Source organism: Phaenicophaeus curvirostris, chromosome 13, assembly GCF_032191515.1.
Source record: "Phaenicophaeus curvirostris isolate KB17595 chromosome 13, BPBGC_Pcur_1.0, whole genome shotgun sequence".
Classification (NCBI taxonomy): Eukaryota; Metazoa; Chordata; class Aves; order Cuculiformes; family Cuculidae; genus Phaenicophaeus; species Phaenicophaeus curvirostris.
This window is the reverse complement of record NC_091404.1, coordinates 2,885,218-2,909,078: the sequence shown is the minus strand read 5'-3', so window position 1 is coordinate 2,909,078 and position 23,861 is coordinate 2,885,218. Positions and strand designations below refer to the sequence as shown.

The 23,861-nt window shown below is 47.7% G+C and overlaps 1 protein-coding gene across 3 annotated transcripts in view; it reads right to left on the bottom strand.

Moving 5' to 3' along the window:
• LOC138726229 (vascular endothelial growth factor receptor kdr-like) overlaps positions 1-11,988 on the bottom strand; it is a 149,150-nt gene extending 137,162 nt beyond the window's left edge. The window contains exon 1 of one of the 3 annotated variants that reach the window (XM_069867788.1): positions 11,269-11,988. In XM_069867788.1, the coding sequence (XP_069723889.1) occupies positions 11,269-11,332 (64 nt within the window). In that variant the 5' untranslated portion in view covers positions 11,333-11,988. Of the gene's footprint in view, positions 1-10,720; positions 10,741-11,268 lie in introns of those variants that run through there. The other 2 variants (XM_069867789.1, XM_069867790.1) reach the window with 2 other exon arrangements.
• Between the last annotated feature and the right edge of the window lie 11,873 nt (positions 11,989-23,861).

The window sequence follows — 23,861 nt, the reverse complement described above, 5'->3', positions numbered from 1 at the left end:
AAATCCCCATCCAACCTGGCCTCAGACATCTCCAAGTGTTCAAATGTGACAACAAAATTCCCTGATGGGGATTGCAGTGTACAATGCTGTCTGGAGCCACATGGGGGGAACCCTTGACAAGCCCTGCTGCCCTTCTGAAGTTGTTTGGCCCAGACAGTTCCCTCATCCCAGGAGACTCAGCCTGGGTCTTTTGCTTTGACCTGCCCTTCTCTTTCATTAGGGAAGGGTAACATTGTACAAACTGACCCAGAGGATGAAGCTTCCCGTGTTTATTTGACATGGTGGGAAACGATGGGAAAACAGTCCAAACATGAGCACAGCCTAAAATCCAAAAGCAGTTCAAAACCTATAAATACATCACGCCAAAAACTTGGCTTATCTCCTTCCTGGACAAAGTCAGAACCTGATGTATCAGTGTATTAAGTAATAAAACTGTTAATGGGATGATTAACAGCTTCACGGTAACAAGTGCACCTGATTTTCCCAGAGAGCCACGGCATCATTCTATTTGGGAAAGTCATCACTGAGTGGGATGATGAGTTGTGAGAAACACACAGCTTTTTCAAAGTGAGATGGGCCAACTGCATTGAGATCACAGCCAGTGGGAGGCTCTGCCCCAGGGAATCCCTCCTTGTTTCATGCTCCACTCCCTTCATGCTGACAGAGGGATTAAATACTCTCTACAGTAATTCCTATTGGGCGAAACCCAGTTCTTAGCTGTCACTCCATCCTTACTCAACAGAGAATTTGCCAAGACTGAAGGGAAGCTGTTGTAAGCAGGAGAGCCTCCAGGAGGCTTAGCAGAATTGTCCTGCTCTGCTCCACGCTGGGGCAGCCCCACCTTGAGCACTGGGGGTAGTTGCAACCACAGCATAAAAAGGATCTAAAGCTACAGCAAAGTGTTCAGAGGAGGACACAGTGTTGGGAAAGGGTTTAGAGAGGTAGAGTGTGAGGAGCAGCTGAAGGCACTGGGTCTGTTCATCCTAGAGAAGAGGAGACTAAGGGGAATCCTCATTGTGCTCTGCAGCTTCCTCACCAGGGGAGGAGGAGGAGGAACTGAGCTCTTCTCTCTGGCCACCAACAACAGGAGCTGAGGGAATAGCAGGAAGATGTGCTGGATTGGACATTAGGACAAGGTTCTTCCCCCAGAGTGTGGTGGAGCCCTGGAACAGCTCCCAGGGAAGCAGTCACGGCACCGAGCCTGACAATATTCCAGCAGTGTTTAGCCAAGGCCCTCAGCCCCACAGTGTGAATGTTGGGGTGTCCTGTGCAGGGACAGGAGCTGGACTGGATGATGCTTGTGGGTCCCGTCTGACCCAGGACATTCTGTGATTCTGTGATTCTATGAAATCCATGTGAAGTGAGCGTGTACGCTGGAGTGCTCAGGAGGGGTGGTGGGGGTTGTTGTGCTGCCCCCTCAGCTGGGATTTCGCTATAGTCTCGGTCCAGGGACTAGCATTGGCTTTCCTTCACCTCAAGGAAGAAAGTAGGTTACTTAGCTATCTCACTCTCCAGCTAATTGCTGGATTTTCCAGCAATTCTAGTATAATTTCTACCTTTATAAAGCATGCAGTGAGAGAGCAGCTTTCAGACAGTTCTTTTCTCACTTGGATCCTACCACAGAATGTATAAACGACCACAACAGTCAATGTGCTCAGTCACACAAAGGGAAATCCAAAGACTAGCTACTGTCTTCAGCCAAGCTACAGCTTTAAACCTGTGTAACTGAGAGGAGAGCTTGTCCTGAGTGCATGAACATGAAATGAAAATAATCCAGACATCATCCATTTGTAGAGAAAAAAATGCAGCAGGCCAAAAGGTGAGCCAATTCTCTCCGCTTCACACCATGTAATAGCTTAAACTGTGGTTAAAAGGTTCTCAGGGTGACATCATTGTTTACATTCACTTGAATCATCCTTTAATTATAACAGTACAAACCCCTTTCAACTAGCCAGATTTGCTGTTTATCTCTGTCCTGCTGTGTCATGCAGCAAGAGCTGGAACAACTGCCGTGCCTTGTATACATCCTGAAGGAGATCTGGGAAAAACATTTCTCCCCTCACCTGGCTGCTACCTTATTCTTTCTTCTGATATTCCCCACAGGTTATGGAGCAATAACATAATAATAATTAATAATTATTAATAATAATAATTAATACCTGTGCTTTTAAGTAGTGGATGCTCACAAATTCATTTCCCTTATCTTTGCCAGTTAGCAATGGTTTCCAGCTGAAAAAGGGGAGATTGAGATGAGATCATAGGGAGAAATGTTTTGCTGTGAGGGTGGGGAGGTGGCCCAGGTTTCCCAGAGCAGTGGTGGCTGCCCCATCCCTGGAGGTGTTCAAGGCCAGGTTGAATGGGGCTCTGAGCAACCGGATCGAGTGTTCCTTCCAACCCAAACCATTCTGTGATTCTATGACAGTATTAATATTTGGCAGTGAATGAGCGGGTGCCCCTCCTTAAGTAGAGGTGGTGGATGTACCGAGTGACCCCACGCTGGACAACACGGCACCTGGGAGTTTGTTTTTCTGCAAGGAAAGACAGAGACCTTGATGTTTGCAACTGAAAATCCACGGTGCTTTACTTCCCTCCTTTCAAATACAGTTGCATGCATCTTCCTGTCCAGGGCTCTGGGCAATCTCTTCCAACAGTCCTTTCCTGTAGGAATGTGTACTCTAATTAGGATTGCCCACAAGAAGGGCTTCCAAGTGCTGCCGTGTGGGCATGTGTTACAGCCCCTTGGGGAGGTGGCTGCAGGCAGCTGGAAGAACGAGTGAAGAAGCAGAGGAGAAAAATGCATTTTATAAATCCTGAAGGAAACACTGGGGTAGGCAAATGGACATTAAAGGCCTGAAACAGTTCAGTTCTGGAATCCTCAGCACAGCAAGGACATGGAGCTGTTGGAGGAGAGGAGGTCACACAGATGAAGCGAGGGCTGGAGCACCTCCTGTATGGGGACAGGCTGAGAGAGTTGGGATTGTTCAGCCTGGAGAAAAGAAGGCTTCAGGGAGACTTTAGAGCAGCTTCCAGTGCTGAAAGGGGCTCCAGGAAAGCTGGGGAGGGGATCTTGATCAGGGAGTGCAGGGATAGGATGAGGGAGAATTGTTTCCAGCTGCAAGAGGGGCGATTGAGATGAGATCTTAGGCAGAAATGTTTTGGTGTGAGGGTGGGGAGGTCCTGGCCCAGGTTGCCCAGAGCAGTGGTGGCTGCCCCATCCCTGGAGGTGTTCAGGGCCAGGTTGGATGGGGCTTGGAGCCCCTGATCCAGTGGGAGGTGTCCCTGCCCATGGCAGGGTGAGGGACTGGATGGGTTTCAGTTCTCTTCCAGCCCAAACCATTCCATGATTGTGAAACACTGACCCCTACACAACCCAACCCAAAAGCTGCGAAGTCCAGGCTCAGTATCAGGTCTCAAGGATGATCCCTATTGCTTCAAAGGGCCAAAGTGAGCTTGTCCCAGTAGCTGTGAGAGAATTGACGATCAGGACTGGGATTCTAGGAAGCCCCATGATCACAGCACCTGCTACAGGCTTCCAAGGACAGGGGGGAATTGCTTTAACTCCTGAATTATTGCATTCAGCATTGGTTTTGGTTAATGAGATATGACAAACAGGATTAATGCCTTACAGAATAGCTGCTTGTGTGTGTTTGTGCGGAATATCCCTGTGAGCAGTCCCATTTTCCTCACAGCTATAGAGGAACAAGCAAAGTAGCCCCATGGTGGTTGGTGCTTTTCCTGCAGCCTAACCTTAGCTATCTGTAAGGAAGGATTCAAGGTGTTCAGCTCCTGAGCTGTGGGCTCTAAGGAAGCAGACCTTTTGGCTGAAGTGTTTTAGATTCATGAAGATTTTGTAAAACACGGAACAGGTAATGACTAGGTCAGGCTTCCTTGACCCTTAAATCAAGAACAATCCCAGCAGGGCTGAAAACTCCCCTCTCTCCACTTCCTTGGCAATCATGTTCCCACAGTTCAGAAAAACACAGGAAGATCTAAGGAAACCTATGTGGAAATGCAGAAGACAAAGGCAAGCGATCTGAAAATAGAAGGCTGGTCCCTATATTTCCTTTACATTCTGGGGCTGAGTTTAGTTTTTGGCTGGAGTTTGAAATCTTAGGGACCACATGCTTTTGCCATTCCCTGCAGGGCACAAAGGAAAACCGGCTGCTTCAGCCTTTCATAATTCAAAGGTTTAGATGAGGTTCTTTCCTTCTTGTTCGGTAATGCCAAGCGCTCCTCAGCACTAAAAGCTTCACGGCTTAGAGCCACAGCAAAAGCCCTGAGCTCCTGTCACACCCCCTATGTACAAGCTGTGCCTCCTGCATTTCCAGATATTGGGGGAAAAGGCTCACAAAAATTGATTCATGTAAAATCGAGTCCAGCAGGGATGTTTAGAGCATCGGCTTGCGGAAAGCAAGAGATTGAGCTGCAGGTCTCATCAATCCCACCTCGGCTTGCCGAAGTCTGGGCATCAGGCACAGCTTTAAAGGCAAAATTCATTTTGGTGCAGGGAAGAGAGACCGTGCAAGCTCTTTAAAACCACAAGAAAAGCGCTGAGCTCTGCTCACACCCCTCCCTTCCCCGATGTACTTGCTGTGACTCCTGCGTTTCCAGATATCTGGGGATAAGGCTCGCAAAAATTGCTTCTCGTAAAATTGAGACCAGCAGGGATGCTTAGAGCATCTGCCTGCAGAAAGCAAGAGTTTGAGCTGCAGGTCTCAGGCAGTCCCACCTCACTGTGCCAAAATCTGGGCATCAGACACAATTTTAAAGGCAAAATACATTTTGGTGCAGGGAAGAGAGACTCACAGCCTCCCATTATGGAAGGGCTGAGAAATTCCTCTTGGCTTTTTCTACTGTAAAAATTCAAGGAATCCTGAGCCCTGAGGGGAGTTTAGGAGACATCGAGGAAAGGGGGGAAGCAGGAAAGGGGTAGAGGATGCAGTGAGGGCAAAAAGTATGTGCTGTAAAGACTAACTAATCCAAGGACTTGGGGATGAGGGTATGGGACTGCCTCATAAGGCAGTCCACAGGCTTACTCACTATCCATCAGCGTGCATAGCTGTGTTACACTGTTAGTATCAGCCTAATACAAAGGTTAACAACGTCTGCACCAGGCGGTAGCTCAGCTGCCCTCAGTGTGAGAGTTCACTGCTTGCATTCCCAAAGCCTTTGGAAGCACAGAGCTCGGGTATTTGCAGGGCAATGCGAGCTGCTTGGGCTGCAAATCTGCCTCAGCTGCCATAAAGAAAAACACCATCACACCAGGTTCAGCTCTGTGAAGCCAGGACTGGACTTGATCCAAAAGGTCCTGTCTTATTTTGTATTCAATTTGTTGGTGAACGCAGCAGATGCGATCATCGTTTAAAGGCATTCACAAGATTTGCCCAGTTCAGTTCCAAATGGATGATAATACCTGGTTTCAGGTGAGCTGAGCATCCCCGTGCACACGTGCTCAGCACAAAATGGGCAGCTGTCAGTTATGTTCTCCACAGCCTCACGAGATCGGACCCTCTACCTTCTCTGACCCTTCCTCCTTCCCCACTTGAGGAGGTGGCTCACGGACAATCTCTACGGTCACGCCTCTTACACAAAAAAACCCCTTGCTTCACAGGATTTGTTCTAATCTTGCCTTTTTCTGATGAGTGCAAGCTCTCTGCTGCTAAAGTTCTGCTCCCTGGGGCAAGCTTCAAGCATGCGCTTATACTAAATGCAATTTCCAGATAATCACCTTGCTGGCTGATTTTGGCAGCTCCTACTATTTTCTCTGTGTCCTGAAAAAGAAAAATTAAACAAGTGCCCAACTTGGTGCAGAGATTGATTCTCTGCTACGCACATTTTATTTCAGCTTATTTAGGTAGCCTGTTTTTTTGGTTCTTGTGACTGAGTACAGTTCAGTGCACCTCAAAGTGGGGGCTGGAGGAACAGGGATGCTTCAACTGGCACTCAGAAGCCTTCAAGTTCTGTCAGAGACCTGAGGTGGTTTCTGAAGGAAAACTCTATGGGTAGATCTGTTTTGTTCCAAGCAGTAGTTTAGATAGTCCAAACATCTTTTAATTACTTCCACTCGTAATTCCCTTTCCAGTGGCATCAGGCTGGTTCAGAGAAAAAAGGAAAGGTGGAGCAAGGCTGATCGGAGGAAATATCAAACCAAGCACATGCGGTTTGGTAGGGCTGAGCATCACTGTCCTTCTCCTGCTCTGAAAGTCAAATGCTGCCGCCTGGAAATTTCCTGTTATCATTTTAAAAAATGCAGGTTGCTGTGGCTGCCCCCAAGCCTGTTTTGCAATGTAAACCAAAAGCAGCTCCTTTGTTCATCCTGTCCTTTACTGATGATCCTTGCAAGCTACCCTCGCTGCATAAATTTTGCAGATGTCTTTGGAAGCAAAAGACAAGTTTCAGCTCTGAAGGTAGACAGCGGAGAGCAGATTTTCACCCTCCTTCAAACCATACTGGCAATTTGGAAGACAAACTTGGGAAAAAAGCAGATTCCCCACCAATGACTGTAGCGGAGAAATCTGCTGGGGGCATCCAGTGGGAGGTATCCCTGCCCATGACTGGGAGTGGAACTGGATGAGTTTTAGGGTCCGTTCTGGTCCAAACAATCCCGTGATTCTATGATGATATTCGACCCGACTTGATCTGTTGCTTTAAACTCAAGTAGACTGAGCTATTGCTTTGTACAAGTGCTTAATCACAAAATGAATAATTCAGAGAACATATGGAAGGGCAGACATCACTCAGATGTACCTCATTGCTCATATTTAGGTTGATCCGTGTTAGCAGACCGACAGGGAACTGCATACAGGTAAATGGTTTTATAGTTTCTTAAAGAACATAGGGTAAGTTTTATAACAGGCTGTCAGTCTGGTTTGTATTCTCAGTATGTTTGGGGTATGATACTGGTTTTTAGGCACTCGGGGAGCATTCAGAAATACTTTACATTTTTTTCCTTGCCTTAAATAGATGAAATCGTGTAAAGAGATTTCCAGTTGGGTTTGAATGTGGCAGCTTCTGGCAGGAGGATCATATATCACAATTGGAAAAAAAAAAGGCTGCTCTGCTTTTTATAACATTTTCCCACAGTAAAGCAAATGCTTCGGAATAACACCAATTAAGCGACACATTTTTGGTTTACTAGAACCGACCAACAGCTCATGTTGTCATCTATCCAGCCCTCAACTTTCCAGCTCTAGTTGCCTCAGGGAAAGGAAAAAGAACACACCAAACGCCTCTAACTCTGTGCGGAGCCGCGCTGGGCGTCCCAGCTGTACGCAGGGAGCATCCAAGCTGGCAGCCCAGGAGCAGTCTGAGGCTTTTGACCTTATTACTGATACATGACATGTTTGAAACCTCTGTGTTAGCAAGGCAAATGGCCCATCCTAGTCCATTCTGTTTGTAGAAGAGGGTGCAAAGTGAGATAAAGAAAAAAATCCATTTTGAACTTGCGTTAATTTCAAGGGGACCAGCCAGGAGTTAATGTTTATTCTTGAATCTTCTTAGTTTTCCAGTATTAAATCACTGAAACTACTGAGCTTATTCCAATACCTGCAAAGTTACTTGGATTCCTCATATGTTAAAGACGTATGATAATGTCAGTGGGCAAAAGATATAAAACTTTTCATGTTGCTAGTCCCTAAAATTCTTCACAGATTGTTTTGTAAAGAGCTTATTCTTAACCAACCTGCTCTGTACCTACATGTGCCAGCTGTTGGATTCTGCATGATAGCTGCTACATCCAAAGTTTTGAGCAGAGAGACCCTGAGTAATGCTCTAATGAGCTGAGCATAAGCTGTGTAATAAGCAAAAAGAAAGTGGCAATTAGAATCATAGAATCGTAGACTCATTTGGTTGGAAAAGACCTTTGAGATCATCGAGCCCAACTCTATCTGTCCACTACTGAACCATGTCTCACCTTGTCTGCCCATCTTTTAAACCCCTCCAGGGATGGTGACTCCACCACTGTCCTCGGCAGCCATTCCAGTGCCTGAGAACCCTTTCAGTGGAGAAATTTTCCCTACTATCCAATCTAAACCTCCCCTGGAGCAACTTGAGGCCATTGCCTCTCATCCCATCACTTGTTACTTGGAAGGAAGACCAGCACCCACCTCACCACAACCTCCTTTTAGGGAATTGTCAACATTTAGTGCTACTTCCAGAACTGTCTTAGGAAATGTAAAACACAAGCAATATTTTGAAGCTGTGTTTTATGATAAGGCAGAAAATTATTGGGATTATGTTTGGCTGGCCTGGAGAAGAGGAGGCTGAAGGGAGACCTCATTGCTCTCTCCAACTACCTGAAAGGAGGTTGTGGAGAGGAGGGAGCTGGGCTCTTCTGCCAGGTGACAGGGGACAGGATGAGAGGGAATGGCCTCAAGCTCCACCAGGGGAGGTTTAGGCTGAACATTAGGAAAAAAATTTTCACGGAAAGGGTCCTTGGGCACTGGAACAGGCTGCCCAAGGAGGGGGTTGAGTCACCTTCCCTGGAGGTGTTTAAGGGACAGGTGGATGAGGTGCTGAGGGACATGGTTTAGTGATTGATAGGAATGGTTGGACTCGATGATCCGGTGGGTCTTTTCTAACCTGGTGATTCTATGATTCTATGATTTTTGCTCCTGCTAAACACCCACAAGGACCAAAAGTGCTAGGGATGTTAGGAGTTCTCTAAAGGAGAGCATCCTTTGATCTGGATGAACTACGTGGCTGTGGGTGATGTCCTCTGGCACTCATGCCACATCTAGGCAGTCTTGGCCAGTGGGCAGAAAAGAATGACACAGCGGCTGCAGAAGGAGAGGGTACTGAGACTCCTTCACTAAGGTTTGCTGGGAGCCAAGATTGTTTCCTTCACTTGGGCACCCAGGAACTGCTGATCCAGGAGGTCAGCTAACCCTCGGCTGGGCTCTGTCCTCTCTCAGCACCTCAGGTATTGAATGTCTTTTGGAGTTGTAAAACCTTCTATATCTGCATTGCAGATGAAATTGCTTGGATTTGACTCAGCCTCTGCCGCCACCTCTGCCTAATTTTCATAGAATCAGAGAATCATTAAGATTGGAAAAGACCTCTCAGCTCATCCAGTCCAGCCGTCAGCCCAACCCCACTGTGCCTATGAAACCATCCCCTGAAGTGTCACGGCCACATGGTTGTTGAACCCCTCTAGGGATGGAGACCCCACCACTGCCCTGGGCAGCCTCTGCCACGGCTTCACCTCTCTTTTGGTAAAGACATCTTTCCTAATATCCAATCTAAACCTCCCTTGGTGCAACTTGACCTCAGAGATCCCCTGGCAGGTTTAACCTCCAGCCTGCAGAACAGATCTTTGCCCCCTGTGCCTTCCCAGGTTGTCTCGTTGAATTCATTGTTGGAGATGCACTTGGAGGGAAAGGTGGCTGAGGAGTTAATACCTCAATAACATCAGTGCTGTCCAGAATCCTCCAACTTCCTGGCCCGATTTCAGTTTGGCTTCCAGCCTAATTAGGGCACACGGGGACTATGCTAACATATTATCTTCTCCTAATGATGGACAAAGGTCTGACATCCATAATGCTGCTTCCAAATCCATCATCAGCTCTTGCCTACAGGGACAGTTAGTGATGTGCCTGCCTTCCTTTCTTTGTCAATGGATGCAGACATCGCCCTCTCTCTGCCTTCTCTGTTGCTGGCACTGAGAGGAAAGTGAATCTGGACAAATTCCAAAGTTATTAGTGCCAAAATTATTAGGAAAGTAACCTGGAAAGTAAGGATCCAAGTCACCACTGAAAATGAGGGCAGCATCCCTAGCCAGGCTTTCCTCCCACCTCCTCACTAACAACACACAGAACATTTGCAGCAAGACATGCTTGTTCCCTTCAGCCAAACATTTGTTATTATCTCTCTCTGATCCAGGAAAGTCTGCGGTGATTTACATCTTGGAGAAAATCACACTGGGTTTCTAGTAATACGCCTTCCCCGGGCAACTTTTCCAGAGCATTCAGATGTTAAAGCTAAGGCAGCGTGCAGCTGGGAACGCTCCGAACACTGCGCGAGCTTCCGAGCCCAGGTACGGCTCATGGGGTGAGTGCTGGTGCCCGGTGTGGTGCGGGGTTGCCTGCTCTGGGGTCCCACTGGTCCCTAGGGTTTGTGAAAGGGGCTTCTGTCACCTGTAAGGTTTGCTGCTGCTGGTTTTTAGGGGAAAAGGTGGAGAAGCACTTGGGAGCACAATCTCCAGCTCAGCTATTTATCCTCTAGGTAACTGTGGGGAAGGTATCATCAGGGGTATTTGAAGTTCAGTGGGGTGGTGCTTGCCAACCAGTTCCTCTCTGCAGAAGGAATACATTAAACCTGGGAATAAATCCAAGGAAATCAAGGACAGTGATTCCAGAAGCTATCCTCTAGATGTTAAACTATGAAAAGGTTATAATACGCTAAAGAAGCAGTAGTCTTATGCAGTGAAATACATTCCCTGTCCAAAAAGAATAACTCATTAGTGTCAGAAGGAATTCCCCAGCAAATAACAGAGTGCCTCCTGTACGAGATTTGCAGAGTCACGAATGAATAGCAGGGTAATCCAGCAAAATCCTTATGCTTTAATGAGATAATGAAAAATCATACGGCAGATGGAAAAGCCCTTCTAAATCTCATTAACCTGCCTCTTGGCTTTTCTGATATCGGTGAAAATCAGGAGTGACTCCAGGGGGAGAGGGCATTGCAGCAGGGTAAAAAGAGACTGGAGAGCAGGGAGCCTAACCTAGCATCTGCACTAGGTAATAGGAGAAACCCCGAGTGAATGAGAATTGAAATAGCAAAGAGCAGACAGGCATTTGCCTGAGATCTCTGTGCCCACACAGCTTCTGTCCTGAAAAAAGCCAGATAGCCTGCACACACTCCCCGGACACACCAGAGCTCTGCTTCAACCCATCCAATGCGACTTGAAATGCTCCCACATTGGGGAGAGAGAGGCATGAAGACATGAAAGCCCTTGAGTTGTTATTTTTAATCAGGTGCTAAAATCTCAAGGGGATCAGGAGTGGGGGATAAAAAAGAGAAATAACATCCTTAAAGTGCAACGCACTCCAAGGAGGGGGGTTCCCCTTTCCTTTATTTCCAAATCTCTCTTGATGAAACCCTGATCCCTTTGAGGTGTAAAACGTGAGTCACGAAGGTGGCACCTTATGAGGGGGGAGTGTGCAGAGAGCTGCAGGGGCTCTGTAGAAGCGGCTCTCCGCACATACACCCCACCAAGCATCCCCACCGCGCTCCGTTAGAGCAAGAATCCCACGCGTGAGCAGCTCTTACCTTGCACCAGGAGTAGCCCCTGAAGGGCATAGATGACGAGGGCAGCGCTCGCCCTGGGGACCATCGCTCTGTCCCTTTGCGAGAAGTTCGCCAACTGGGGGACAAGTTTTCTTTCCAGCAACAAGTTTCTGAAAGCCCGCGGGCTCGAGCGGGAAGGGAAGGGAGAACGAGGCGTGCAGAAGTTCCCACTTGTTGATTCCAGTTAAATTGTTCTTTCCATTCACTGCTTCATCCTTAAGCTGCAGATTTTTTTTCCCTTCCTTTCTTCTCTGAGGGTTTCTCCCCCGCTTTTTCACAATAACTTTATTTCCCTGCTTTTCTAAGTCATTAAGTGCCAGGGGGGTGGGGGAGTGTTACTCAGAAGAGAAGGCTCCCAGCCCGCAAAGTGACTCAAGGGGTTAAAAAACAGAGCAAAGCACCAGAAAAGTTTGGTGAAAAGTTTCCTCCAGCTAGCCAGTTGCTGCTCCGAGCAGTCCTTCCCTGGACTTTGGGATAAGGTGGCTGGACTGGAAAACCTCCTCTTAGATGTATTTATCCAGGGAGGTGCAGGTGCTGCAGCGATCAGGAGGGAGAAGAACTCTTTCCCTTCAGAGTTTTCGGGAAGGCAGGACGAGGGGGAATCCTTGGTCCCCCAGGCTGGCTACATGCCGGGGGGCACGCCGCAGGCGGCCAGCAAGCCCAAAAGGACTTCTCTCTCCCTTTGCCCCGACCCCACTGGGCTTGGTTTGCTTTCACTGGGAAGTTTGATGCGAGTCTGAGATTCTTTATAGGGACAGGAAAAAAAAAAAGAGGAGGAAGGAGAAACGTCACCAGCCAAGGCAAAGGGACTTCTCTCTCTCTCTCTCTCCCTCCCTGTCATTGCACAGAGCTCCTGGATTTCCTGTTGCTGCTGCTGCTGCCTGAGATGGTGCACAAGAAACAAGCCGAGCTTTCCCCGCTGCGTCTCAGCATCGCTTGTCCCTGCAAAGCCAGAGCTGTGTGAGCATCAGGTGGCAGCATCTTCCCCCAAAGGCAGAGGGGTGGCCAGGGTGTTGGCATCGCCTGGGCTCAGGGGCCATGGAGCACAGAGGGGTCCTGCCTGAGAAGCTGGCTCGCTTGCAGGACCCCTCTGTGCCCTCCTTCTCCTGGTTATGCAGCAATTTGGCATTGCTGCTGGAATGCAACCTCCGTCCCCTCTGCCCTGCTGCCCGTCTTCTTGCAACAACCACATAAAATCATAGAATCACCAGGTTGGAAGAGACCCACCGGATCATCGAGTCCAACCATTCCACTCAAACATCAAACCATGCCCTTCAGCGCCTTGTCCACTCGTCCTTTAAACACCTCCTTAAACATCTGTGCATCTCTTCTCCTGGGGCACAGAGAAAGTTCCTTGTTTGAATAGGATACTTTGGGCAGCCCTAATGGTGCCTTCATGACCTCTCATGGGTTTCTCATAGCAGCCGAGAGTTATCTTCAGGTGCTTGGGTGCAGGCAGATCCACCCACACATCAAAGCTTCCTGCCTACCCACATTTATAGAATCATGGAATCATAAAATCATAGAATCACCAGGTTGGAAGAGACCCACTGGATCATCGAGTCCAACCATTCTCATCAATCCCTAAACCATGTCCCTCAGCACCTTGTCCACCCGTCCCTTAAACCCCTCCAGGGAAGGTGACTCAACCCTCTCCCTGGGCAGCCTGTTCCAGTGCCCAATGACACTTTCTGTGAAGAATTTCTTCATTTGCTTTCCGATGCCAGGCAGGATTTCAGCAGGGAGAAGCACCCTTATGCTGGCAGGGAAGAGCATGGGTTTGGCAGAGGACATGCAGATGCTCCCCCTGTCACCTCCACCCTGGGAAAGCAGAGTCTTTTCCAGGTTTAGGGCTGCTTCTTCAGCCACAGGTGCCTCCTAGACCAGTGCAGCCTCACCTGCAAGGGTCAGCAACTGTGCTCAGGTAGTGCCAGTCAGCCTTGGAGATGTCCCAGTGCACTTCTGGACACGCAGCCACACTCAGGTGACAGGAAAGGAGCTCTTCACTGCTCTTGCAATGCTCCTTAGGTGGATTTGAACATGCACAAGACACTACACTATGCTGATAATGGGAATGGTGGAAGTTCTACAGCCACCTGCTGTCATTCCAAATAATGCCACAAATGAGGGGGTTGAATCATAGAATCATAGAATAGTTTGGGTTGGAAGGGACCTTAAAGATCATCTCATTCCAGGCTCCCTGTGATGGGCAGGGACACCTCCCACTGGATCAGGGTCTCCAAGCCCCATCCAGCCTGGCCTTGAACCCCTCCAGGGCTGGAGCAGCCACAACTTCCCTCGGCAACCTGTTCCAGGACCTCCCCGTTCTCATCATGAAGAAATTCCTCCCTATGTCCAGTCTAAATCTGCCCCTCTCCAGTTTTTACCCATTGCCCCTCGTCCCATCACTCCAAGCCTTTGTAAGAAGTCCCTCCCCAGCTTTCTTGTAGCCCTTTCAGGTACTGGATCCCCTCTTTCAGTTTTACAGTAGCTCACTGGCAGTCCCCATGGCTGAAGGACAGTGTTTGTTTTCATTTTCTCTTGCTACTCTTGCTCAGTTTGCCTTCAAGAGAAGCAGAGAAAGGTAGTGAGTGTGCTTGCCCTTACACTGCGGGTACATCAAGGTTCTCAGTGAAACTGAGTTGTGCTCAGGGGATTATGAAGGTTTCCAAGTCTCTTCCTTGTATACTTCTGACTTCTTAATTCATGTAACAAGTAGGTGTGCTGCATTAAAATGCACCAGAGTGAAGCAAGGTGTAAATACAGTTCTGCAAGTTAGAAATCCATCTGTTATCCTGCCAGGAAAATGAGAACTTCAGAATTTCTGATACCTGGTGTAGAAATGTTCCACGTTCAATCAACAAGTAGAACACCAAGTGGCCTTAGATATTTCCAGTCTGATAAATGAGAAGTGTAATTTCTTAAATGCAGTGCCTAAATCCCAAACGCTTTTCTCAACATTCCATGATGCCAGCAGTTAATACGGATTTTCAGATAAATGCTCAGATTATAGAATCATGGAATGGTTTGAGTTGAAAGGGACCTCAAAGCCCACCCAATTCCAACCCCTGCCATGGGCAGGGACACCTCCCACTGGATCAGGTTGTCATAGCACCATCCAACCAAATGATGACAAATGCATTTTCTATGCCTAAAATGAATTTTACAAACACACAACTTCCCCCATCTTCTAAATAGTTATGGATAATAGTAAAGACCAATCTTATAGGAAGCTCAACTGAAGAATGAAAATTCTAACTTATTTCTAGAACTGTAGTTTCTTTTCTTTATTTATGGGAAAGTATTTAAGAATTCATTGGAGTTTACTGGAGTTTCCTGCTAGCAAATTCTGTTGTATTGAAAGGCGGCTCCAGGAAAGCTGGGGAGGGGCTCTTGATCAGGGAGTGCAGGGACAAGGTGGGTGGGAATGGTTTTGAGCTGCAAGAGGGGAGATTGGGATGAGATCTTTGGAAGAAATATTTTGCTGTGAGGGTGGGGAGGCCCTGGCCCAGGTTGCCCAGAGAAATGGTGGTTGTTCCATCCCTGGAGGTGTTCAAGGCCAGGTTGGATGGGGCTTGGAGCCCCTGATCCAGTGGGAGATGTCCCCTCCCAGGGGTCCCATAGCAGGGGGTGGAACTGGATGGGCTCTAAGTTCCCTTCCAACCCAAACCATTCTGTGATTTGTCTATTGCCCCAGGTAATCTATAAGCTATTGATAAGCTTAATTGATACTTTAAATGAGATTAAATGTCTACAGTGCATAGTTTTGGAAGGAATTCGGTGCGAGAACCTGGACAAATGGTCCTGAGAACTGTTTTTAATTCTTTATTTTCTTCCTTAAAATACACAAACCAAAAAATACAGTTGTAAGAATGGCACGTTTTCTTCCTGAGCATTTTCTATGCCTGTAGGAACCTGTTAGCGCTTTTCCGAAACACAGCAGACATCTCTAACACAACATGTTAGGTTTGTACGGATAGGAAAAAGCAATTTGCTAACTGGGCTAAACCTTTTCAGAACAGTATAACTTCTTTTGCTGGGACAGTTATTCCATCTGAGGAACTCAAAGCTCTTTGCTAATATTAACGAATGTTTTAGCCTCACAGTACTCCTGGGAACTGAATTAGGGCTACATAAAGACATTTCCCTTCCTATTGGAATGCTTTTAGCTTTGGGAAGGCGCCTGGCAGTTGTATCAGTTTAGCCATAGCCAGATACAATAATGATAACAAGGCAGTGAGGATGGCTGTATCTGCTTGAAACACTCCACAACTAGGATGGAAAGCACTAACCTGTAAGAATATGGCCAGGAGACCAGGGCTATGGCCTCCTGCCCCAGGAGGTGCTAGGACTAAGCAGGGCAATTTGCAGGACCAGGGCAGGGTAATCTTTGAGACCTGCGCTGTCTAGAGAATGACCATGCACCTTGCCTGGCCATCCCTTGGAGCATCTTCCATCCTTCTGGCACTGGCCTGACACAGAGGATGACAGGAATTATTCCCTTTTATCAACTTGGCAGGGGTTGATACCAGAGCTGGGAACTCCTTTGCTATATCTGGCTGCTCTCATGGTGCTCATCGTAAGTGTGGGCAGCGCGGCAGCGGGAGTGGTTGTTGATCAGAGCAGGGCCTGGAACCGCATCTGCCACCGTGTGCTGTGTTCAGCTTTAGCTGAAGGTAACGTGTATCTAGCCTAAACGTAGCTGTCTGAATGCTAGGTGTCTAACCTGGGCTAGTTATCTGGGCTGCCCTTCTTAGTGACTTCAGAGATAAGCTCTTCTGACTCATCCCATCTGCACAAACCTCTGTTTTACAGACCTTTGGCAGGTGCTTGTTTGCCTCCCTCAACAACAGCAGAAGGCAGAGACACATTTAACCTGTAAGCCTGAATTTTAGATGTCTGATTCTGCCCTGGGTCTTCAGATAGAGACACCTGAACACAAAGACAGCCTTTCGTATCAGCTCGATGGAGCAAGGCCTGACCAGAGGCATCTTCTGCAAATAGAGTTGTTCTCCACAGCAACTTCTGCCTTTTCAGTTGGAGAGAGCTGATTGAGCTGCATGCTGTGCTGCGTGCTGAAGGCCAGGTTGGATGGGACTTTGAGCAACTTAATGCAGTAGGAGGTGTCCCTACCCATAGCAGGGAGGTGCAACTGGATGGGCTTTGAAGTCTCTATCAGCCCAAACAGTTTCGTGATTCTCTGATTCTCTGATTCTATGCTAGTGAGCACTGGCTTGGGCTTCCAGAGCAGAGGTTCGCCTGCAGAAAGAGAAGCAAGCAAAACGTGACGATGGACTGAAAGGCATTTTCCTATGTTACTGGTAGAAGAGAAGAAGGGCAGTGACTGCCTTTCAGGACAGGGAGTTGGCAGACCTGTAGATCTTCATTGCAGTGTTCTCTACCAAGGAGTTCCTTACCATTTTCCTGGGAGGACCTAGAGCACTTCATGGGTGGGCAACTTTCCGATTCAAGTCCCTAGAAGAGGTGGTGGAAACAAGCAGGACATTGCAAATGTGCCTTGCGCTTTACTGTGTTGTTCTGGGGTAAAACAGTGCACGTCCCATGAATTCAGTAAAGCTGTCACCTCCTTGAGCATGTGTCCATGCCTGGTCCTACATCCCATTGTACAAGAGTACAATTCCCAAGAGTAGCTGCCTTAATCCTGAGGAGACCTGTAAGGCCTCTGTGAGGAACCATGGCAGGGGGATTGGAACTAGATGATCTTTAAGGTCCCTTCCAACCCAAACTATTCTATGATTCTGTGATTCTATGATTCTGTGATTGATTTTGAGCATCTTCTTGTAGCTGGTTGACTCGAATCCTTTATAACTGAGGCTGCCTCGGGAGCTCCTTACAGCTTTTAAATCTAATCCAGGCCATGAGCCCACATGGCCCGTAGGAAGAATTAACTAGTTTGGAGCAGCAGGCAGACTGTTGTGCCAGGAGAATGGAGCAAGAGCAATGTTATGGAAAATAAAGAGCCATCAACAAAAGGAGACAGGCACGAGGTTTGATTACTGTTTTGTTCTGCTGGAGTCTGTGGCAGAAAGACAAAGATATCCACCTAATGAGGAAGGAATTCATGAACCAGGGTTCATCCATGCAGAGCATTTGAGGTAAGAAAAATACCCCATCCTTTGGAGTTACCTTCATCCAGATCTTCTCCCCGCAGTGACCTTCCTCTGTCAGAGGCCAGGTTTCATGTGAAAGGTTTCCCTTTGTGAGAATATGAACTTCAAAGTGTGAGAAAAGTGGGCTTCATCCAGCTGTAGGACTCAGAGTGAGCGACCAAGAATGCTCGTTTTATTTATTTTTCTTTGGATTCTAATTCCCTTTTACTCTTTCTCTTTCTTTGAGGATAAACTAGGATTTTTCTTACAACTGAGACTGAGAAAGAGAAACAAGGTTCATGTCCATGATACTCTGCAGATGTTCCCTTTGCGCTGAAGGTTTCTGCCTCCATCTCCAAGGCACTATCACTGATTAGAGCTGTCTGGTTCAAATAACTGGAGCAGAGAGAGAGAAGCTTTAGAGGAAGGAGAAGCACAGATAGGCTTGACAGTGGCAAGACAGAAAAACACTAGTGATTGCAGAGCATTCACGTTAATCAAGACCCCAATGACATTGATCACAGAAGTGTTAGGGTTAATTCAACTGATAGCATAAGGCTGGAATCCTATACTGTGAGGTTTTAACTTGGTAGCAGAGGGGCACTTGGCCCCAGTTAATGCCTTGAGTCTGTACTAATTAATGCTTAGCCTGAAGGGTTTTAAAAACTGTGTTAGAAATGATACACACCACTCCAGACTCCCTTTCATAGAATCATAGAATCATCTGGTTGGAAAAGACCTCTTGGATCATCAAGTCCAACCATTTCCTTGTGCTCTCCAGCGTAGGCTGGGGTGGAGTTCTGACTCAGCCTGTGCTGGCCTGTTTTCTCCTCTGTTCACTATCTCCTAGTGATTGCAGAAACGATAAGCAGCATCTGAGGCACTGTAAGATATTCCCTTCCACACTGACCTTCAGTGCCAGTGGGGAGAGGCCAGGAGAACCCCAGATGTCCCCCTTGCCAGGAGAGCCATCCAGCAAAGCTCCACAATCCAGCCGTCAGCTGAAGAGCATGTGATAATCTTGCAGGGATGTGAGTGTCATTAATCACCATGCTATTTTTCCTTCCTGATGCATATGCTACAAGACTATGCTCAGCGCTCCTTTCCTCGAGCTGCCATCTTCCTGTTAGATTTCACAAGTAAATGCTTGTCTCCGTAGCACAAGCATTGAGTTTGTCACTGGTTACCCCAGCTCCAAAGTAAACCAGGGAGTGCTACATGACTCAGTGCAGCCAAGCTTGGGAGGCAAAAATAGCAGGCTGATGTGCTGAGATGTTGGAGAGAATCAAAGAGACACTGTCTACCAAAGATAAAATGTCTGCAAATGAGCTTTTGGCCAATGCAGAGCCAAAAGAAATGTTTCTTCCATGGACTTATTTTTTTTTTTTTGAAATCTGAAAGGAAGCAGTTGCAAAAGACAAGTGGATATTGTGTGCAAGGTTTTAGGAATGAGGCATTGTGGCACAAAGGCGCTGATAGTGAAACTGCCATCACTGCTCTGCATTGTCCAAGCCAAGGGAGACTGAAAAAAGCTCAATAGAAGCCAGTAGAAATGAATAGGAGTGAAAGGGAAGATTCCCACTGCCATATGAGTTTTGGCTCTGAACCTAGATGAATAAACTAGATTCTAAACATCATTTCACCTTTAACAGAACAGGGTGGCATTGGTAACATGGCAAAGGGAATCTGTCGACAATGCAGGTTTTTTGAAAGGTTCCGCATGGAATAAAAAATCCAAGCTCCGTGTGTTGTCCTTGTGTAGATCAGCAGCAGCCAGCAGACTAGAATCTCAGAGCAGAACCCCCAGATCTGTCTTGGCTCCCCTAGCAGCAAGCCTCTCCTCCACTAGCAGCTTTGGTGTCCTTTCACCGAGAAGAGCCACTCCAACCTGGAGGGAAGTCAGTGTTGTGCTGAAGAGGACCTATGAACATCTGGGAACATCAACACAAAGCACTGCAATAAAATAAACACCTGCCTCAAGGTTGCAGTGTGTCTTTCTTGTGATGGAAGAACCTGGTGTGGCCCCGAGGCACTGCAAAACCAGGACACGTTGGCACAATTAATTGTAAAGTTAAGTTGCAGAGAGAGCTTATAGGAGGATGGCAGGGCAGTTCCCTTAATCTGTCCAGTTCCTGCTCACCCCAGGAGTGGGTGTTGAAGGGAAACAGCAGAGAGGTTTCATATTTGCTCATTGTCTGTACTTGGAATAGAATCCAACCTTAGGAGACCACGATGGCTTTTTACAGGCAGGCAGGCTGGGATGTCAGAGTCTTTCTCAGCAAGGTCATTGAGTGAGTCAGCGCAAGGCCAGGAATAGCGCTCAGGACCAGCATGTCTGGAGACAACAGGCTCTCCTTTGTCCCCTGGAGTCACTGCCCTGGCCAGGGAGCTTGTTCAGGCCTTGGTTTCAGGACAGCCCATGCCATGAATTTCAGAGATAAAATATCTTAGATGCTGTTGCCCATTACAAAAAAAGCTGGCAAGACCTTGCCATTTTCAGTGACTCTGTTCTGCTCTTTTGCCAGTAAATGAAGTTGGGTATGTTCTCTCTGTTTGGTGGTCTTCCTTCTCCAAGTTTTTCCATTAGCAAATGATTACACTCAGTGGGATGTCAGCCATTAGATGGGAGAGATGATTGAGCTGCTAGAGCATTAACCTCAGGTTCAATAGAATCATAGAATTATAGAATGATTTTGGTTGGAAAGGATGTCAAAGCCCATCCAGTTCCAAGCCCCCTGCCATAAGCAACGACACCTCCCACTGTATCCAATTGCTCCAAGCCCCATCCAACCTGGCCTTGAACACCTCCAGGGATGGGGCAGCCACCACTTTTCTGGGCAACCTGGGCCAGGGCCTCCCCACCCTCATCATGAAGATTTTCTTACTTATGTCTAAGCTAACTCTTCTCCCTTCCAATAGCATGATTCAAAATGATGCTCCACAAAGCCCACCTGCATGTTCCTGGAAATGTCACCTAATCTCTCTGTCCTTACACTCCTCATCAGGAAAACTGGATCAAGTATATATCCAGAAGAGGTGGAGTCTCATAGCAGTTGTGCTCCAGGCTCTGCAGGAACCCCAGACATAAAGTACTGTAGTTATCCTGAGCAAGGAGGCTGATTTTGGGTTTACCAGCAAGATGAGACTGTGCTTTGGGGTTTAATGGGAGAAGGATGTCCCTATGGGCACCCACAATCGCATGGTTTGGAGATGGGACTGATGGATTCAGCTGCACTGAAACTGCAGGACAGTAACGCCCATGTCCCATGGCATGTAAGTTCTTTTTTTCTGCCCTGAATGTTCAGTAATGGGCAGTGCTCACAGGTGAAAGTATAAAGCTCCGCCTTTTCAAACAAACTCCAAATGTTGTGTTTTCTGGAGGCCAGGCACCTGCCACCTCACAGCTTGTTTAGTAGCGGTTAAAGAACAAGGCTGATAGTTTTGAAAAGCTTTAATATCCCTTGCAGTGACACAAGATTCATTGATGTAGAGGTTCTTTGTCTTCTGGGCATCAGGAAGAGTGAAAAATCCCACAGGGATTTTGTACGCTGAATGACAGAGGTGGGAATAGAGAGGGCTCTCACTAGGAAAACCCAGGATTTAAAAATAGGCAAGGTGGGCTCTGAAGACTGGCTTGTGCATGTCACATCTCTGTTTCTCTTTAGAGTTGCTTTGTACAAGGATTTGTCTGAGTATCTCAGCTGGTTCTCTGCAGCCGGGGCGAGGCGTTCTCTGATCACGGCAACATTTGCATTGTCTATAGGGTGGTACTTTCTCCAGATAAGGGTTAAACTCCCAACCTGTTTAAAAAATGCTACCAAAAATTAAACTCCTGCTTAATCTTTGTTCTCTAAGCACTGAGCTCCTTAAGTTAGACTTGCTCAAGGTCTCCACATAGTGTGGAGTCCACCAGGCTGCTGGAGAAGTTGCCACCTGCAGCTGCCTGCACATTCACTCTTAAACTGTGTTGTTTCTTATTACTTGTGGGTTTGTTGCAACAGTCAGTAGGTCAGAGAAAGCTTTCTCTTCTTCCCCAGACTCCAGGAGCATCCTCACACTTATTGTCCCTTGCTACTGGCTTAATCCAAGATGGGAACGCTGGGTGTGAAGGCAGCTTGTGCTGTGGAGCGGCAGCAATGCTGTGCAGGCTTTCAGCCACTCACCAGGATTCATAGAATCATAGAATGGCTTGGATTGGAAGTGACCGCGAAGGTCATCCAGTCCAACCAGCCCCTGCAGTGAGCAGGGTCATTTTCAACCATATCAGCTTGCTCAGAACTCCATCCAACCTGACTTGGAGAACTTGCCTCAGCCCATATTCAGATTCATTAAAAAAAAAAAGTAAAAAGGGCAAAAGTTAGGCAGGAGGGGAGGAATTGCACTTCTTCCTGTCCACACAGCGTGTCACCCTTACTCCACGCCGCTGTGCACTCATATAACATTCCTACAGCATCATAAATTGCTTTTAAAGGAGCAAACTTCACTAGCTTCCCCACGGTCCATAAACTGACACAGTGCAGGTGAAACAGGGGTTTTACAGGTGATCTCTTCAGCCTGCAGAAGGATTAAACTAGCAGCTGCTTTTGAAGGAAGAGGCGGCTTTGGGAAATGAGCCATTGAGGTATCCTGCCAGCACCAATGAGTTGTTGGGGGTGTTGCAAGGCCAGGAGCTGCCGCTTCCTTCCCAGCATTATTCCAAAGCACTAAGGAAAGCAGTTGTCCTTCCAATCTTTCCCTCAGGATTCATGACCAAGTTTCCCATTTCCACCTGCCAAATGCTGCTTTCTGAAGCCTACAGGCATGAACACCAGCACTGAGCCTCCTTAGAAAGACTGGACTATTGCTTTCACACCAGGCAATGGCAAAAAATCTTTTTAACTCTTGTTTCTCCCACAGCTCCCTGTGGCCTTGGCACATGTTTTTAGATCTTCCCATCAGCTCTTCTGCATTTTACTCACCCATACCGTTTTGTCTTCCTTCATCCACTTTTGCATGATGAAACCCTTCGTGTTCTCCCAGTTCTTTTTGAATCATGCTGGCCTCTCACAGGAAGTCTCCTGCTCCCCTTTCATAGAATCACAGAATTATTTTGTTGAAAAAGACCTTTGAGATCATTGAGTCCAGCTGTACCTGTCCACTGCTAAACCAGATCCCTGAGCACCTCGTCCACCTATCTTTTAAACCCCTCCAGGGATGGGGACTCCACCACTACCCTGGACAGCCTCTGCCAGTGCCCGAGAACTCTTTCAATGAAGAAATTTTTCCTGATATCCAATCTAAACCTCCCCTGGCGCAACTTGAGGCCATTTCCTCTCTTCCTATCACTTGTTACCTGGGAGAAGAGCCCAGCAACCACCTCGCTACAACCTCCTTTCATGTAGTTGTTGACAGTGATGATGTCTCCCCTCAGACCCCTTTTCTCTAGGCTAAACAACCCCAGGTCCCTCATCTGCTCCATCTTTGTTGCCAGCCTGTTTGCTCCAGCTTCTCACCAGCATCTCTGCTGCTTTCTGCTTTAGCATGGCCCCAATCTGCCTTCACACCCCGTCCTAAAGCCTTTTTCGGGGTGTTACTGGTAGTGCTCTACTTTCACCTCCCTTGCTTCTTGGAACAGTTACGCCATGTGTCCATGCCTACCTCCTGTGCTGTCCCAAACACAGCATGTTCCCACACAGTGCGACTATTGCTCTGTGCTCCTTGGTTCCACCACAAGCAAACTAAAGTCATTCATAGAATCATAAAATCACAGAATCACCAGGTTGGAAAAGACCCACCGGATCATCAAGTCCAACCATTCCCATCAATCACTAAACCATGTCCCTCAGCACCTCATCCACCCGTGCCTTAAACCCCTCCAGGGAAGGTGACTCAACCCCCTCCCTGGGCAGCCTCTGCCAGTGCCCAATGACCCTTTCTGTGAAAAATCTTTTCCTAATGTTCAGCCTAAACCTCCCCTGGTGCAACTTGAGGCCATTCCCTCTCGTCCTGTCCCCTGTCCCTTGGGAGAAGAGCCCAGCACCCTCCTCTCCACAACCTCCTTTCAGGGAGTTGCAGAGAGCAATGAGGTCTCCCCTCAGCCTCCTCTTCTCCAGGCTAAACACCCCCAGCTCTCTCAGCCGTTCCTCATAAGGCCTGTTCTCCAGCCCCTTTACCAGCACATCTTTCTATTCCCCAGCTCCAATCGCTCTGTCACTCCATTCCTTGCTCTGCTCCACACGGCCTCACCTCGAGCACTGGAGGCAGTTTTGGCCACCGCAGCATAAAATGGATCTGAAGCTGCTGGAGAGTGTCCAGAGGAGGGGACAGAGTTGGTGAAGGGTTTAGAGGGGAAGCCATGTGAGGAGCAGCTGAAGTCACTTGGTTTGTTCATCCTGGAGAAGAGAAGACTCAGGGGAGGCCTCATAATGCTCCTCACCAGGGGAGGAGGAGGAGCAGGTGCTGAGCTCTTCTCTCTGCCCACCAATG